The sequence below is a fragment of the Arvicanthis niloticus genome, chromosome 5 (assembly GCF_011762505.2).
Source record: "Arvicanthis niloticus isolate mArvNil1 chromosome 5, mArvNil1.pat.X, whole genome shotgun sequence".
Taxonomy (NCBI): domain Eukaryota; kingdom Metazoa; phylum Chordata; class Mammalia; order Rodentia; family Muridae; genus Arvicanthis; species Arvicanthis niloticus.
Window position 1 is genome coordinate 16535562 of NC_047662.1, and position 16723 is coordinate 16552284.

The window sequence follows — 16723 nt, forward strand, 5'->3', positions numbered from 1 at the left end:
CCTGAAGTTCACCTGTGGTCCTCACACATGCAAGCATACATACCTGCATGCACACGTGAGCGCATGCACACACGCACACACACACAAAAGCACATACATATTCCTCACTCCCACCCACACATAAGGAAAAGTAGCAATCATTAAAAAATAAATGGAGGGCTGGAAAGATGGCTCAGTGGTTAAGAGCACTGACTGCTCTTCTAGAGATCCTGAGTTCAAGTCCCAGCTACCACATGGTGGCTCACAACCATCTGTAATGGGATGCACTGCCCTCTTCTGCTGTGTCTGAAGGAAGCAACAGTGTACTCATATAAAATAAATAAATAAATCTTAAAAAGAAAAAATGGATTTGATCAGTGGCAGGGAACTGGAGACAGCTCAGAAACTGAGGAGTCTCTGTAATCTGTTAGGAGCCTCCAGAGCCCCCATATAGGTAAAGAGATAAAGGCAAATTCTTGGCTTTGTTGGGGAAAAGCATTTTAAGACAAAACCACCATGAAGCAGAATTGGAATGTATCAAAAGGCATTCAAAATACTCCTTTGACTTATTTTATGTGTATAGGTGTTTTGCATGCTTGTCATATATGTCTGTGCACCAGAGGCATTCACAGTGCCTGAGGTCAGAAGAGGAGATCCGTGGGACTGGAGTTACAGACAGCTGTGACCCCGCATGTGGGTACTGGAAATCAAACCTGGGTCCACTAGCTACACCAACAAGTGTTTTTGACCACTGAGCCATGTCTCCCAGTCTCTTGAAAAGGTGTTTTAAACGTAGACTTTAAGCACAAAGTTTAACAGAAAGACAGATGCCCAGGAGAAGGATGAGACACACCCAAAAGCTTGGGCGTGGGCTTCTCAAAGGAAATAGACTCTTTGTCATCCCAATGTGACTGTCTGAGGGATTTGGAAGCTTTGAGATCTCGTGGTTCAGCTGGTTTCTTTCTCCTTCCTTCTTTCCTTCCTTCCTTCCTTCCTTTCTGTTGTTTTTTTGTTTTGTTTTTGTTTTTTTGAGACAAGGTCTTACTCTGTATTGCTGGCAGTCTACACAGCTACGAAACTCACTATGTAGACCAGGCTGGCCTCAAACTCACAGCTATCCACCTGCCTCTGCCTCCCTTAGGATTAAAAGTCTGCACCACTAGGAGCTAATTATTGGTGTTCTTCATTCTCAGCTGCTGAAACGCTTCCCCCAGTCTCCTAAGTGAGCCCCTCCCATCCCTTTTCATGGGCCTCTAGTTTTCCCTGTCTTTCTGTCTGCCTCAAACTTCACCCTCAGGGTAGAGGCAGGTAAACCCAGGGTTTACCTGGCACAGTAGGTTTGTTTCTTTCTCAATAACACCAAGTAGAACACAAACCCCCGGAGGTACAAAAGAAAGTTGTCACACAGAAACTCATAGCTAGAGGACCTGAGAGTCATTTGGTACAGACCCCCTTGCCACCACCCCCACTTTTATAGACAAACAAAAACAAAGAAACCTTGAGGCCTGAGAAGTTAAGGAACTTCCCTGGAAGTTAGTTGTAGATAAAGCTGAGAAGAAACCCTGGTCTCTGAGTCATGGTTTAGGGCACAGTCCACCGTGCAGTGCTGTGCCAGGGGCAGACACTGTTGCCTGCTCTTCTTAAGTGGGCCCAGAACCAGCTGCTGAGCTTTGTTAACTTTAGAAGCCAAAATCCAGATACAGGTGCCAAAATCAGGGTTCAAAAGCAAGCTGATGTGTTGGGGTCCACACTAGCCCCACGTTGGGGCGGCCAAAAAATGTCTCGGCCCGAGCAAAATGTTGAGGCCCGGGCTGACCCACGTTTGGGCTGCCACTGTATCCCGGCCCAAGCTGCCGCTCCGGTCCACGGGTCGGGGTTCAGCAAGAGCGAGAGTGAGGACGGACTTGAAGAATGGAGACCAGACAGAGTGTAATTCAGTCCCGTTTATTCTTCAGTCTAAGTCCTAAGTCTTGAGTTCCTAGTGCTTAGTCCTTAGTTACTTCTTCCAAGTTCTCTTCCAAGTGCCTGCTACCTGTCTTCTCTCTGCTGTGTCTGGTTCTCTCCTCTGTGTCTCCCTAATGTCTGATGTCTGCCTCTGCCTTTTATATGTCTCACTTCTAAGCCACGCCTCTAAGTTACACCTTTAATCATGCCCTTAAGTCTTGTCTCTAAATCTGATCTCTACACTTCTAAGTCATACTCTTAAGTTACACACCTTTAATCTCACACACCTTTAATCTCACACACCCAAGGTATCTAAACTAAGATTATCGGAGTGTGCTCAGCTGTTATAGGCTATTGTAATCCAAGTCACATGTCAGGGTATATGGCTCAAGATGGCTGCAAAGCTGATAGCCGCTTTCTGCTAAAAGTCGGCCTCCAGCACTGATGCAGTGACCCAGTGACACCAAGCAGTGACTATGGTTCAAGCTAACCCAACTCCTGCTAGGATCTGGCTGAACTAGTCAATGCTCTCTAGTACCTCAGATGTGGTCTCTCTAGCTCCTGTGGGCTTCCTCCAACCGGAGTGTGGTGGGGTCTTGTTGGCGCTGAACCTAGACTGTGTAGCTTCAAGACCGAAGCCTGTGTGAATGGACACTTTACTAGTTCAGACCCCAGCAATTTTATGCTTTTGTGGTGAGTTGCATTTGGGTACACCTTTTGTATTGGCTGGGAGAGAAATAATCTTGGCAGATTACTGGTTAAGGAAACGGACAGAGGACACTGAACCCAGCCAGCAGAGCCAGCTAACCAAGCATTGGGCTTTGGCAGTGTGGGACACAAACACTAGAAGATCATTTCTTCCTGAGAGTGGAGTTGCAGCCTGGTAGAAAGGCAAAGGCTTACAGAAAGCCTGACATAGTCTGTACAACAGAAAGGGACCTTGTAGCTTTTCCAAGACCCTGTGTTTTTTTGCCTCAGACTGGCCCTCAAGGGGTTCTGAATATCTGAGGGCCATGTTGGAGTGACCGGAGCCAGGTGTATCCTTGGGAAGCGAGGCTGCAGTTTGAGGCTTTCTCTGGAGCCAAGGGCTGTCCTGGTTCCCTTAGGTTTTCAGAGAATAAATGAGGCTGGGCTGGGAACATTTTGTGCAAACGAGCACCAAGCAGAATGTGCATTGCACTTACGAAGAAAGAGGGAGAAATAACTCAATTTCAAAGCTGATCCAAGAAAGTTATGATGTTCTGGGGGAAGAGAGGTCAAAGCCAGCAGATTGGTTCGGTAGCCTGCCAGCTCCGTCAGCATTGGTCCAATGGAAGGCGATTTTTCTTGCCCATCACCTGCCTCTAAACATGACCATCAGACTTCCTTACACAAAAGCCTGCAGTTTCTAGCACCCAACTGGCCTACTCTGGATTTTTAGCCCATAAGCGTATCCCCCGGCCAGCAATACAGTCATTATCACACTAATGACTTATAAACAGAGAGCTTGGATTTAGACAAGGTAGGCCAGCCAGCTCTTATTGGCACAGACCAGGGCCAAGCAGTCCAGTCCCCTCTCTGGGATCACAAAGGATGGAGATGCTGTAGGCATTGGCAGAGCCAGGTGAGATTCTGGGGCCCCACTGGACTCCTAGCCTCTGTCCTCAGAGTCAGTGGGTTCCTAGCTAACCAAGCTAAGCGTGACCTCAGTGTGTGGCCAGGGTCTGCACAAACCACACGAAACCCTTGATCTCCAGGGAAAAAAGTAGCCTGGGGAGGAGAATCAGGGAAGCATGGGAGAGATGCAACCAACTTGTCTGATGATTATTGCCCACTCTTGCCAGGTATGTTAAGTGACAGGTAAAAGTCCCAGCCCCAGGGTCACTGGGGCTTATCCTACTGTCCACCTAAGGTGCTTAGAAGTGTCTAAGTCTAGCTATTTTATTATTGTTATTTTTTTTTACTAGGTCTCATGTAAGCCAGGCTGGCCTAGAACTTACTTTGTAACCAAGGCTGTGACCCTGAAACTCTGTTCCTCCTGCCTTCACCTCTTGAGTGCTGGAACTGCAGGTCTGTGCTATCCACTTCGGGTGGTGCTGTGGGTCAAACCCCTGGCCTCTGTGCATTATGGTCAAGCAGTCTCTCTGTCCAGCTACAATCCAGCCCTCAGCCTGGCTTTGTAAGCTGGAAAATTCATGAGAGGAACAAGATTGGGCTGTCGGCCACATGAATTGACTTCTGTGAACTCCCTAGCACACAGTGTGTCACCAAGGAGAACCACAGTTTGTGCCATTATCATTCTTCTGCAAGCCACAAGAAAAGCAAAAGCAGAGTTTGTGGGTTCTGAGTTCAAATCCTGCTTCTGCCCCGATTGGCTCTGTGACCCTGAGTAAATTGTTTCTTTCATGATCTCTAACGTGTAGTAAGAGCTTGCACACAGGTTCATGTCTTTTGGGATGTTGGGGGATTACATGAGCTGATTGGCTGGCTCCTCTGCAGAGCCTCGGTTTAACATTTGGTACTGCAGGGCAGAAAGTGAGCTATTTAGCAGGATTTAGAACTTTGGATGGTTGAAACTAAGGCTGAATTCCTGGTTGGATGTGGGATTGGTCCTCTGGTGACTCCTGACTCAGGTCACCATATCCAAGAAGGAAAATGGTAGGGACAAATCAAACAGGGTCTCACCGGCTGTGGAAAGGAAACTGAGTTCCTTTGGTGGCACTTCGGAGTCCGGCCCCACAGTTTGCTTTTGTTACTGTATTTCTATGCTGTGATGTTCTTCTGCCAGGTGGTGAGGACTCTGAAGGCAGCGGCTCTCTGGGAGACCTCTGCTGCGCCTTTTCCATGCCTGCCTGGCTTAGGGCAGGCCCTGGATCAACACAGGTAGAAAGAAACGAAGCATAAGACAGGCTAAGCTTGTAACACTAGTCACCCAGAAACTGCATGGTGTACTTGATTCACAGAGTATCCTGCAGAGGGCCCCACCCCCCATTCCCTCATGCTCCCATGGGTTTTCTTATGAAGCAGGAAACCTTCTCAGGGAAACCCCCACCTTTTTTGTGGAGCAAAAACAGTTTTTGGTTTGCCAGGCACAGTGGAACATGCTTTTAATCTCAGCACTCAGGAGGCAGAGGCAAGTGGGTCTCTGTGAGTTCGAGGCCACCCTGCTCTACATAGTGAGTTCCAGGAAAGCCAAAGCTACACAGAAAAAGCCTGTCTTGAAGGGGGGAAAAAAAAAGTAAAACAGAAACATTCTTTGATTAGACCTTAGGATATAAGTCAGTTATCACGGCATCTAAGAAACAGCCCCTGGCCGCTCTCGCCTGTCACCAACTGCCTCCACTTAGTCCACTGCTGGCTGGTTACTTGGCCCCTTCCTCTCTCTAGTCTACAAAGGCCTGATTATGGTGAATTTGTGTGCCATGTTCATTGTAGTATTGCCAGCACCCATGGCAGTTCCTAGTGCCAGGTATGTAGTAAGTACTCAATAAATATTAGTCATCTGAAATGACCCAACATCTGCAGAATGCTTTGCAGGGAGCTCGGCACACTAGGCACACTGTACAGGGCATAACAGCGGCTGTTAGTGCATAGAAATATTAATTGTAGATGGCATAGAGCACACAGCATATAATAAAACAGTGTGGGATAAAGTATTAAGATATGGCAGTGGCTGGGCGGTGGTGGCACACGCCTTTAATCCCAGCACTTGGGAGGCAGAGGCAGGTGGATTTCTGAGTTCAAGGCCACCCTGGTCTACAGAGTGAGTTCCAGGACAGCCAGGACTACACAGAGAAACCCTGTCTCGAAAAAACCAAAAAAAAAAAAAAAAAGATATGGCAGTGGTCACACATGGAAAGTGTGCAGAAATCAGTCCAGGCAGTAACACTGTAGCACTCTGAGACTTATCCCTGGGGCTGGGATTTAGCTCAGCTGGAAGAATGCCTGCCGAGCATTCATGAAGCTCTGGCTTCCGTCCTCAGCACTGCCTAAAACCAGGCATGGTGGTGCTTGCTTGTAATACAGGAACTCAGGAGATGGAAGCCCGGAGGCTCACGAGGTCAAAGTTATCCTCAGCTACCTGGCAAGATGGAGGCCAGCCTGAGCTACATGAGACTTTGTCTCAAAAATAAAGTTTATACACCCTTGGGACGTGCTATGTCGTTTTGTTGAAATCCCGCCAAGTAAATGACAGTGTGAACCACGTGTAACGGACAAAGGAGTAATCCTGGGTGACTCAGAGCCACACAGTAAGCAAAACAGGAAGTTGGCCAAAATCCCATGCTCTTCCAGAGCAGTGTCCCCAGGCTGCGGGCCCAGAAGGGTAGGGATTGTGGCAGCAAGCAACCAAGACCCTTACAGTCAAATCTGTGTTCTCTGGACATCATCCTTTGTCCTCTCTGCCTGAGTCGGACAACTGCACAAAGGTGCCTGAATTCTTGAAGGGGACCTGGCTGAAACTGTGTCTTGCTTACTCTGTTTCCCTCAGATGCCGGCAGCCCATTCTTCTCTTTGATACACATACATGGTTAATCTTCCATCCCAGAGCCTTCCAGGCCTTCTTTCTTTTTCTTCCATTCTCCTTCCTTCCTTCCTTTTTTACTAACATTTTTATATACGTGGTGTGTGTCTGTGTGTGTGTGTGTGTGTGTGTGTGTGTGTGTGTGTGTGTGTGTTGTCTCTGTGTGTGTCCAAGGAGGGCAGAAGGCTTTGAAGAGCTCCAAACTCGGGAGACCCTTCCTCAAGCCTCAGGACATTGCGGCCACCCAAAGATCACAAGAAACCATACCTGGATGCAATCAGCAGAGGTTTATTAGGGAAAGAGCTGGCAGCCAGCAGTCTGACCAGGTACTCGAGCTGGAGTCAAGGTCCGACCTCCTCGGCCAGTCCTTGGAGGGTTTTAAAGGGAAAAACCACAAACCAGGGGAGTGGGAAGGGGTGTGAGGGGTTGTCAAAGATACAAAACATGAAAACAGTGGAACAATTCAGAGGTGCTCACTCTAAATGATTAGTGTCATGTGGAAATTGCCCTGCATTCTTCTCAAAAATGTGGTTTTTACCATGCCATTGTGCCCTATCCTGCCATTTCAGATTACTGTCTTTACTTTTTCTGGCTATAGGGTTATAGCCCCACCTAGGTGGCAGCATCTTTATCTGTAATCAGGAATGTCTTCCTGCCTTGGGAGAGGCTTGGGGAATGTAAATCCAGCAAGTGTCCTTCACCTGGAATGTGAAGGCCTGAAATCTTATTTTCAGTTCCGCGTTCTGTAAGGGGAAAAATCTACACATATTTCATAAAATGGCCTTTTTAATTTTTCACTCTACAGCTTCAGCTCTGCTAGAGCCGGAGTTACAGATGTTTGTAAGCCACTGTAAGCTCAGTTCTTCTGGAAGAGCAGAAAGTGCTCTTAACCATGGAGCCATCTCCCCATCCCCTCTCCCATATTTATGTGTCTAAAACACAAAACACCCCTAGGACTTCAGGAAAGCCATTCTGTTATTTATCTCACCAACCCTATGACCTCACCAATAAAACAGCTATCCTGATTCCCTACTTGTTAAGTAAATGCCTGGTCCGGTAGTTTTTCACTAAATGGGAATGCATGACTCTGTTCTTGTAGGGACCAGATCTTCTGTGTGAGACATTGTCTCACTCCAGTGGCTGGCTTATTACTCTTTTACCATGCATTCTTATGGCCTTTTATTTAAATAATAAATCATCTAGTTTTGTGTCATGCCTCCTGGGCCCAGCCGTCCTATGAAGGCCAGAGGCACGTTCTCCTTCACCCCTGTCTCCTGGAGCGTGGGTGACAGACAGCTAAGTGCCCCTTAAACATTTATGAGCTCACTGATGACAGAGTGTTACTACCCCTGTGGCTTTGATTTCGGAAGTGCGGCCAGGCCAGCCGCCAAGCCAAGTCACCTTCCCAGCCTCTAGGACACAATGATGCTGGGAATCAGAAACTGTCTGATGGAATGTGACCTGATTTGTAAAAGGATGGGGACTCAGCTTGTGGATTTCAGCCACCGGCCAAGAGCCTAGGGGCAGACTGCTCTCAGTTGAATCTTTATTTCCCACAGTGACTTGCAAGAAGAGTTCATCTCCCCCTGTGGAGCCTGCCGACAAGTCATGAGAGAGGTAAGTCCTGAGAGGTTCCTTCCTGAAAGCATCCCTGAGGTCTCTGCCAGTGTGGACAGTTTCTGTTTGAGCTCCATCTGCTGCTGTCTGAGTCCCAGAACCTTTCTGAGTTCATGTGAGTCACTGGAAAAAGTTAATGTCAGACACTGAGCCACTCTGGGGACGGTGAGGCCAGGCTTGCCCTCACTGAGCTTCAAGCAGCTGTGAGAAAATCCAGGAAGAGAATTCAGGGGACAGAGGGGCAGCAGGGGGGCTGAGAATGATAAACCCCAGCCCACAGGCCAATCTCAGCATGTCTCTTGATTGTAGATAAGTCTGATGGGGGCCACAGCTACTCCCAGTCCCTGCTGGTTGACAGTACAACACCCCTGCCTTGTGGCAGCAGGGCTGAGCAGTCACAGGAAGACCACCCAATCTGGAAAACCCGAAATACTTCCTAGTTGGCTCTTTTCAGCTTCTCCAGCTTCTGCTCAAGGTGGCTCTCTTTGAAGGTGACATTCCAGTAGTAATATAAATTATGAAAAGCAACAAGACAGAGTGTTCTAGATAGAAGGACCAGCGAGCTTCACACTGGCCTAGATGTTTGCTGTGTGAGCAGCAGAAGGACAAAGGGCAGTGGACAGATAGAGGAGTGGTGAGATATAGGATCCCAGGCAGAGGCTGGAGCCGGGTCACATGGTCATACCAGCCAGAGAACAGAGAACTTATTCCAGATTAAAGGGAACTGAGTTACGCACTTAGAAATGACAAAAATGACAAGTCTTACGTAATGTGTATTTTACTACTGCTTTTGGAAAGTCGAGAGAAGCCAGGCATGGTGGCATACCCCTGTAATCACAGAACTCAGGAGTTGGTGGGAGGTTTCCTGCAAGTTTGAGGCCAGCTTCAGGTCTGTAGCAAGTTCCAGGACAGCAGAGGCTATACAGGGAGATTCTGCCTCAAAACAAACAAAAATAACAAAATCAACAAATGAGAGAGAGGGAGAGAGAGAGAGAGAGAGAGAGAGAGAATATATAAAGGGGAAGCCAAGAAAGATATGAAGCAGGTGTTATTATTTGTTATTTTTAACTGTGAATGTGCGCACATGCGTGTGTGTGTGTGTGTAAGTGGGTACCACACAACTTTTTGAGAGTCCATTATCTTCTACTGCATTGGCTACAGGGATCCAATTCAGATGATCAGGTTTGGCAGCAAGCACCCTTCCCTGCTGAGCCATCTTGCTGGCCCCGGCAAACTTTATATCATGTACCAATGAGAGGCTTTGTTAACTGTGAAAATGAAAGGGTGGGTTTGGGTGGTGGGCGGTCTGGCTGGCATTGAACTTAGACTTTTTCCTGCCTGTCGCCATGCCCAGCCCAGAGCTTTTGATGTTAACATGGGCATCAGGGGATGTCAGGAGGAGGATGCCAAAGAAGCTCGTGGCCTCTGTGGTCTCCCAGAATGAAAGCCACACGCCCGGAGAGTCCCAAGCATGGCCTTGAGCTGCAGCTTGCTCAGTGAATACTCAGAACCTGGCAGCTCCACCAGCCCCACAGGAGCCCAGGAGAGAAGTAGCTGCCATTATTCTTATCTCCAGAAGTATTAAAGGAGACTGAGCAGCCCCTGAGCTCAATGACAACCAAGGCTGACTCCAGACTCCCTCACTGGCTATGTGTCCAGTGTGTATACCCTGGACCAAGTGTGCAGGAAAGTCTGGGGAGGGGAGCTTTGTTTATAGCCACTTTTTTCCCAAACAGATTAGATGCTGGATAAGGAGAGAGAGCAAATTACAAAGCTGCAGGGGAGAAGGAGGCAGAAAACCAAATGTGAACAGTGAGCTATGAGCCCTGGAACCAGGGACCTGGCACCTAAACCTGCCTACACCAGCCTCATGCCCTCACCCTCAGGCACAGCTTAACAAGCACGAAAATGTCCTCCCTTGGAACCTTAATTCTAAAAAATCTCAAAGATTGATAGTCTCTGGTGGCAGCTCAGTGATTCAGACAGACACACAGAAGAATAGGAGGCTGTGGACCAGCCTTGGCTGGCAACCCACACATCAGTCACGATGTCACAGCCTCTGTGAACCTACTAGGTGCCAGGATCTGTGGATCTCACCATGCCTGCCAGGAAGAAGCTGGGCCTGTTGACTTCATCTCTATCACTGACTTAACTCCTCACCTACCCACCTCGCTGCTGGATAGAAGAGGGTTTCTATTATTAAAACATGTCATAGATAAGACAGTGAACCCCAGAGGACCCAGATAGGGTGTAGGAGAAAGTTCCGGAGACATTCTCATCTCTGCTGATGTACTGGTTACTTTCCTACTACTGTGATGCGACACCATGACCAAAGCAGTTTATTTGGGGCTAATGGTTCCAGGGGGGCTGGGGTCCATAATGCAGGGACGGCAGATGAGAGACGTGCTGGCCAGAGCTGGAAGCCGAAAACTCACATCTGGAATAGTGAGCAGGAAACAGTGAGTGCAATGGAAACCAAGGATTTTGAAACCTTGCAGCCTGCTTCCAGCAGCCCCTCCTCCAGCAAGCCCACACTCCCAAAGCCTCCCCAAACAGGCTGACCAACTAGGGACCAAGAATTCCATCACTTTCAAACCACCACAGTTGTTTCTCCAATAGTGAAAGGAGTGTAATGACAGCCACCACCTCCAGGGGGAGATAATGCCAACATAGGGTGTTGAGTGTCCTGAAAGAGACAAGGATTCCTTCTTGGAGGTACAGAGGGGGACCTGTAGGGGGCAGCAGGTGTTGGCTGTCATCTGTCGTTGCAGAAGGAAGCTTAGCTCTGGAGCACTGACTTTTTTTAAAAAAGAGATTGATTTTTTAATTGTCTGTGCCAGGATGTGTGTTTCAAACACAGTTGCCCAGGAAAGGCAGAGCATCAGACCTTCTTGGAGCTGGAATTACAGGAAATTGTGAGCTTCCCATTGTAGGGGTTGGAAATCAAACTCAGTTCCTCTGTAAAAGTACTGAGTGCTCCTAACCACTGAGCCATCCCTCCAGCCTAAGGCACAGATCTTTCAACAGGTGCTAGGAAGATGTTTCAGTAAAGTCTTGCATGTCTAATCCTTGAGGGCCAGAGTTTGGATCCCTAGAAACCCACGTATGCCAGGTGGTCTAGGCAGATGCCTGCAATTCCAGTCTTGGAAGTCAGAGACAGGGGATCCCCAGAGCAAACTGGCTAGCTGGACTAACCATCTGGCCCAGCTCTGGTTTTGATGGAGAGACGCTGTTACAGTGAATAAGGCAGAAGAGCCATGAAGGATGATTCAAGACCCAACCCTTGGGCTTCCACATGCATGGTTACCCATATGTGCCCCCACATATTCATACACACACATGTATACCACACATACATGAAAACGAAGAGAGGGTATTATTTTTCCAAAGCGCCTGGGAGTATCCTCCCAGGGAATGCCCCTGGCCCATTGACAACAGGCCATCTACTATGCTGTTAGCCAGTGTTTTTCCGCAGAGCCCTCCCTCAGGTTCTGTGAGCCAGGTACAATTATTGTTACTCCCATTTGACAGGTAAGGAAAACTGAGGCACAAAGAAAATAGTAGGGACAGATTCGAACCTGTGCCTTCCGTTCCCCCCACCCAGTCCCACGGCCTCCCTCACACAACTTTGCCCTCTTTTCCAGTTTGGCACCGACTGGGCTGTGTACATGACCAAGCCGGATGGCACATTCGTAGTCAGGACGGTGCAGGAGCTGCTGCCAGCCTCCTTTGGACCTGAAGACCTGCAGAAGATTCACTGAAGGCTGGAGAGTAGAATGTCTGCTGAACGTGTGAGCCCTACCTAAGCAACAGCTCTTGGAAGACTCCATAATGGTGCTGTCTCTGGCTGGGCCTTGGGGACACTTATCCCAAATGGCGGGTCAAGGGTGACCTTGGTTTACACACTACAGCCTCCCCTCCAGTGATAGAAGCTGCCACTCATCTGGGCCAAAGCCTACATCCTCCTGGGGACTCAGCATTCCTCTCCTTCCTCTCCCGAAGGCCCTGGTGTTTCAGGCCATTATAAACACCACAGGATGTCCTGATTCAGAAGAACGTGTCTTTTGTTCTTAGTTAGTGTATGCAGCTCTCAGGGGTAGTTCATCTCTCATGGCAATATTAGCTGCTTTTTTTTTTTTTTTGAAACAGGGTTTCTCTGTGTAGCCCTGGCTGTCCTGGAACTCACTCTGTAGACCAGGCTAGCCTCGAACTCAGAAATCCGCCTGCTTCTGCCTCCCAAGTGCTGGGATTAAAGGCGTGCGCCACCACAGCTTGGCGCCCATTTGCTTTAGTGAGGACTTAGGATGTTTCCCCAAGGTCCATGGTCTGAGTGAGAGGAAGCTGGGGATGTGTCCCCAAAGGATCTGGAGGTTTCTAGGCTTCTACCTCCTCTTCCTAACTTCCTAGCTATGAGGTGAGCTGGTCTTTACCACGCACTCACACAGTGAAGTACACCTCGACCGGACCGCCAGAGGCTCAAAGTCAATGGGGCCTCGGACCAGACTCTCCAAAACCGTGAGCCCAAGGAAAGCTTCCCTCCTTGTGAGTTGGTTCTCACAGGTCTTTGTTACAGGACTGAAAGCTGACTGACACACCATTGTTAGAGAGCGGCTTTGGACTCAGTAGAGACCTGAGTCCTGGCGCCACCCTCTGCCACACAGGAAGTGTGGGCGAGGTGGAAAAGATTGCCCCTGGGACCCGCTAAGGGTCCCATGCTTTTGTGTTGTTGGTTTTCAGTGCTCGGTGGTTCTGGGAACTGGCTGCCGCCTCTGATTTCAGATGATTCGGCAGAGTAGCTGACAGCTTGGCGCACACCTCCGATCCCAGCACTCAGGAGGCAGAGGCAGGCAGAGCCCTGTGAGTTCAAGGCCAGCTGGGTTTACATAGGGAGTTTCAAGTCAGCCAAGGTGACATAGCCAGACCTTGTCTCAACAAAAGGAGTAAAGAAAGGTCCAGGTCCCTTGACCCCACAGTGACCCAGAAGCTGTGCACTCTGCTGAGGGTTTGACTCTGCAAGCTCACTGCAGCCCCACTTAGCAAACCTGTAAGTGATTTTGCTTTCACTTTTTCAGTAAACAAGTCAAAGATCAGAGAGGTTAAACCACTTGCCCAAGGTCAAACAGCTAGCAGGTGGCAGAGCCGGATGTGAGTTGACCCTGATTCTGAGTGCTTTCTCCATCCTTCCACAGCCGTGACTGTTTACTGAGTGTCCTTCCCCCTCCCTTCCCAAATGTGCTGGATGCTGCAGAGATGAGAGAGAGATGAGAGAGAGAGAGAGAGAGAGAGAGAGAGAGAATGCAAAATTATCCCAAAGTGGCTGGAAGATGAAGCCTTCCATCCTGCCTGTGGTTAAAAACGTTGAGGCTGGAGATCAGGGGAGCACTTGCCTATGCTCAGGCCCTAGGTTCCTTCTGTAAAGCAGAACAAAACACAAAACAGCTCAGAGCCTCGGGGACTCTTCAGCATGGTCCCAAAGGGAGTGGAGAAGTTTGAAAAGAGGAACCTGAAGGAAAATGAGCAAAAATGTCAGCATCAGCTAAAGCCCTGCGTCCTGAAAATACAAATGATTGGGGTTTTGGGGTTTGTTGTTGTTGTTGTTGTTTACATCTTTGTGTTTTCAACTCTTATCAAATCAACCAAAGCTGTAGATTGTGGGACAAGTGGAACCGTGCCACCAGACCGAAGAACTGGTAAGGTGGAGCAGATTCAGGAACCCTGGCCACTCTCATAACTGAGAACAGTAGGCATTTAAAATCTACTCCTGACCAGGTTCCCGTCCTGGAACACGTGACCACAACACCCCACTAAGAGGACCATGACAACTGGTCAGGTAGCACAGAACCCCAGAGTTCTCCATGCTAATGAGGTATCTAGATGGGCCCCTGAGGGTTTAAGCTAATAAGCTTCCCCACTATGAATAAGCAGGACAAATGTCTCCTTCATCAAGGACTACAGTGGGGGGAGGGGCTTTCCACACTCCTGGCACTCCCCCAGAGCTAAGCTGGATTCCCCACATCCTGGGGTCATCCCAGTCCCCGCCCCTCTTCCCAATTCCTCGTGGTCCTCAGTGGAGTCTGGGTACACGGGAGGATGTGAGCCCAATTCTCAATTCTTTGAGTTTCCCAGCGGCATCTGGGTACACAGAAGTTTAAGGACCACAGCATGCGTCCCAGCCCTCACCCTTTCTCACACAGGCTGGGGCGCTTTCCTATCCTAAACTGTGTTTTTCCTCCCCTGTGTAGCATGTTGGCATCCTGCAAGCCCCATACCCCAGCAGCAAGAAAGGAATGTAGCCTAGCACCTATGCCATTCGCCTCTCCAAACAACACCTCAGCGGCGTTCCAACACTGCGAAACACAGAAGCACAAGATACAGTTTAGCATAATGTTTAAAAGTCTGTACTTTCTATTTCGGGGGGAAAAATAGTTAACTGGGTGATGGTGGTACACACCTTTGATCCCAGCACTTGGGAGGCAGAGGCAAGCAGATCTCTGAGTTGCAAGGCCAGCCTGGTCTACAGAGTTCCAGGACAGCCAGGGATCCACACAGAGAAACACTGTCTTTAAAAAAAAAAAAAAAGAATCTGTACTTTGGGACTGGCAAGATGGTTCTGTGGGTAAGGGAACTTGCCACCAAGCCTGATGACCTGAGTTTGGTCCCCAGCACCCATATGGAAAGAACCAATTCTGTGCGAGTTGTCTTCTGACCTCACATGCATGCATGTGGTGGCACGAGCACAGCTGCACATACACATAAACACACACACACACACACACACACACACACTCACACACACACACACACACCCACACACACACACACACACACACACACACACACACACCAAAATAAAAATAAATGTTTTAAAGAAAGTTTGTGCTTTGGAATTAATCAGTCTTCAGGTCATGTGGTTTGAGGCAAATTACTTCTTTATTCTGAGACTTGGTCTTCTCATCTGTAAATGGGACTGTTGTGAGGGACCAGATGAATCCATGCAATATTAAAAGCCACATATTTAAGCCAATATTAAAAGCACATATTTACAGGTGCATGCCTGTAATCTCAGTGTCTTACTTGGGGTTTCTATTGCTCTGACAGAAGCAGCTTCTGGAGGACAGGGTTATTTCATCTTACATTTTCACATCACAATCTATCGTTGAGGGAAGTCAGGGCAGGCAAGAACCTGGAGGCAGGAACTGAAGCAGAGGTCATGGAAGAAAGTTTGCTCCCCAATGCTTGCTCAACCTGTTTTCTTGTTCAGCCCAGGACCAACCTGTCAGGGCTGGTCCTCTCACATCAATCACTAATCAAGGAACACCCTGTAGACTCACTGTGGTGGTTTGAATAGGTTTGGCCCCATAGACTCATGTGTTTGAATATTTGGCCCATAGGGAGTGGCACTTTTAGGAGTTGAGGCCTTGCTGGAATAGGTATGGCCTTGTTGAGGAAGTGTGTCACTGTGGGGATGGGCTTTGAGGTCTCCTATGCTCAAGTTACTCCCAGTATGACACAGTCTTTCCTTGCTGCCTGTGAATCAAGATATAGAACTCTTGGCTTCTCCAGCACCATCCTTGCCTGCCTGCACACTGCCATGCTTCCTCTCATGACAATAATGGACTGAACCTCTGAACCTGTAAGCCAGTCCCAATTAGATGTGGTCCTTTGTAAGAGTTGCCTTGGTCACAATGTCTCTTCATAGCAGTAAAACCCTAACTAAGACACGTACCTATAAGCAATCAGATGGAGGCCGGAGAGGTGGGTCTGATGCTAAGGACCTGTTCCCCAGTTGGTTCTTGATGTATCAGTAAAGATGCTACAGGCTAATTGCTGTGGAAGGATAGGCTGGACCTTCAGTCCGGCAGGTGATTGAGCAGACACAGGAGAGAGAGGAAAGGAATTTTTGCCATGCTTTGGAGGGAAAAAAGCCAACCAGCCATGTGAGATCTCAGGTGGAGCATCCATAGGCTGCTTCTCCAGGCAGGAGGTTGGGATGTTGAGCTGAGACTAAAGGTAACTGACCAACTGAAGCTGGGGCAGTCTGAGAGGTGACGAGCTAAGAGTGGGAAGGGCATGCTAGCTACAGTAGATTGGAGGCACCCAGCAATCGAGCCAAAAAGGCAGGTTGAAACTGATCAACTTGTGTGTGTGTGTGTGTGTTTTTACCTGAGATCCAATATTCTCTGGGCGTGGGCTGGTAGTGCAGCCCACACCCAGAGCATTAAGGTGGGGTGTAGGGTATCCAAAACTACACGCAGCAGAAGGCGCTTTCTCAGTTAAGGTTCTCTTCCAGATGACTCTAGCTTGTGTTAAGGTGACAAAATCTACCTGGTGGCACACACCTGTAGTCTCAGAGGGAGGCAGATATCTGTGAGTTGGAGGCCATCCAGTCTACATAGTGAGTTCCAGGACATCCAGGGCTATATAGGGAGACCCTGTCTCACTAAAGAAACAAACACAACTAATTAAGATACCTGGTACTTGGGAGGCTGAGGCAGAGGAGTCATAGTAAGTTCAAGGCCCACCTGGGCAAGGTGGGAACAAACAAAGCAAACAAGACAATAAACAAAGTCCTGTGGTCACTGTTTGTAGGGACTCATCAAGACGATCAAGATAGAAGGAACACATTCCTCAGCTGTATTATCTTGAGCCTACTTACTTGTCCTAGCCCAACGTCAAATATTC

The 16723-nt window shown here is 48.6% G+C and overlaps 1 protein-coding gene across 1 annotated transcript in view; it reads left to right on the forward strand.

The window, feature by feature from the left end:
- The window catches only part of Cda (cytidine deaminase), a 31254-nt gene extending 16162 nt beyond the window's left edge, over positions 1-15092 (forward strand). Inside the window, exons 3-4 of the mRNA XM_034503218.2 lie at positions 7984-8041; positions 11686-15092. Of these exons, the coding sequence (XP_034359109.1) occupies positions 7984-8041; positions 11686-11802 (175 nt within the window). The 3' untranslated portion in view covers positions 11803-15092. The remainder of the gene's footprint in view (positions 1-7983; positions 8042-11685) is intronic.
- Positions 15093-16723: the final 1631 nt, after the last annotated feature.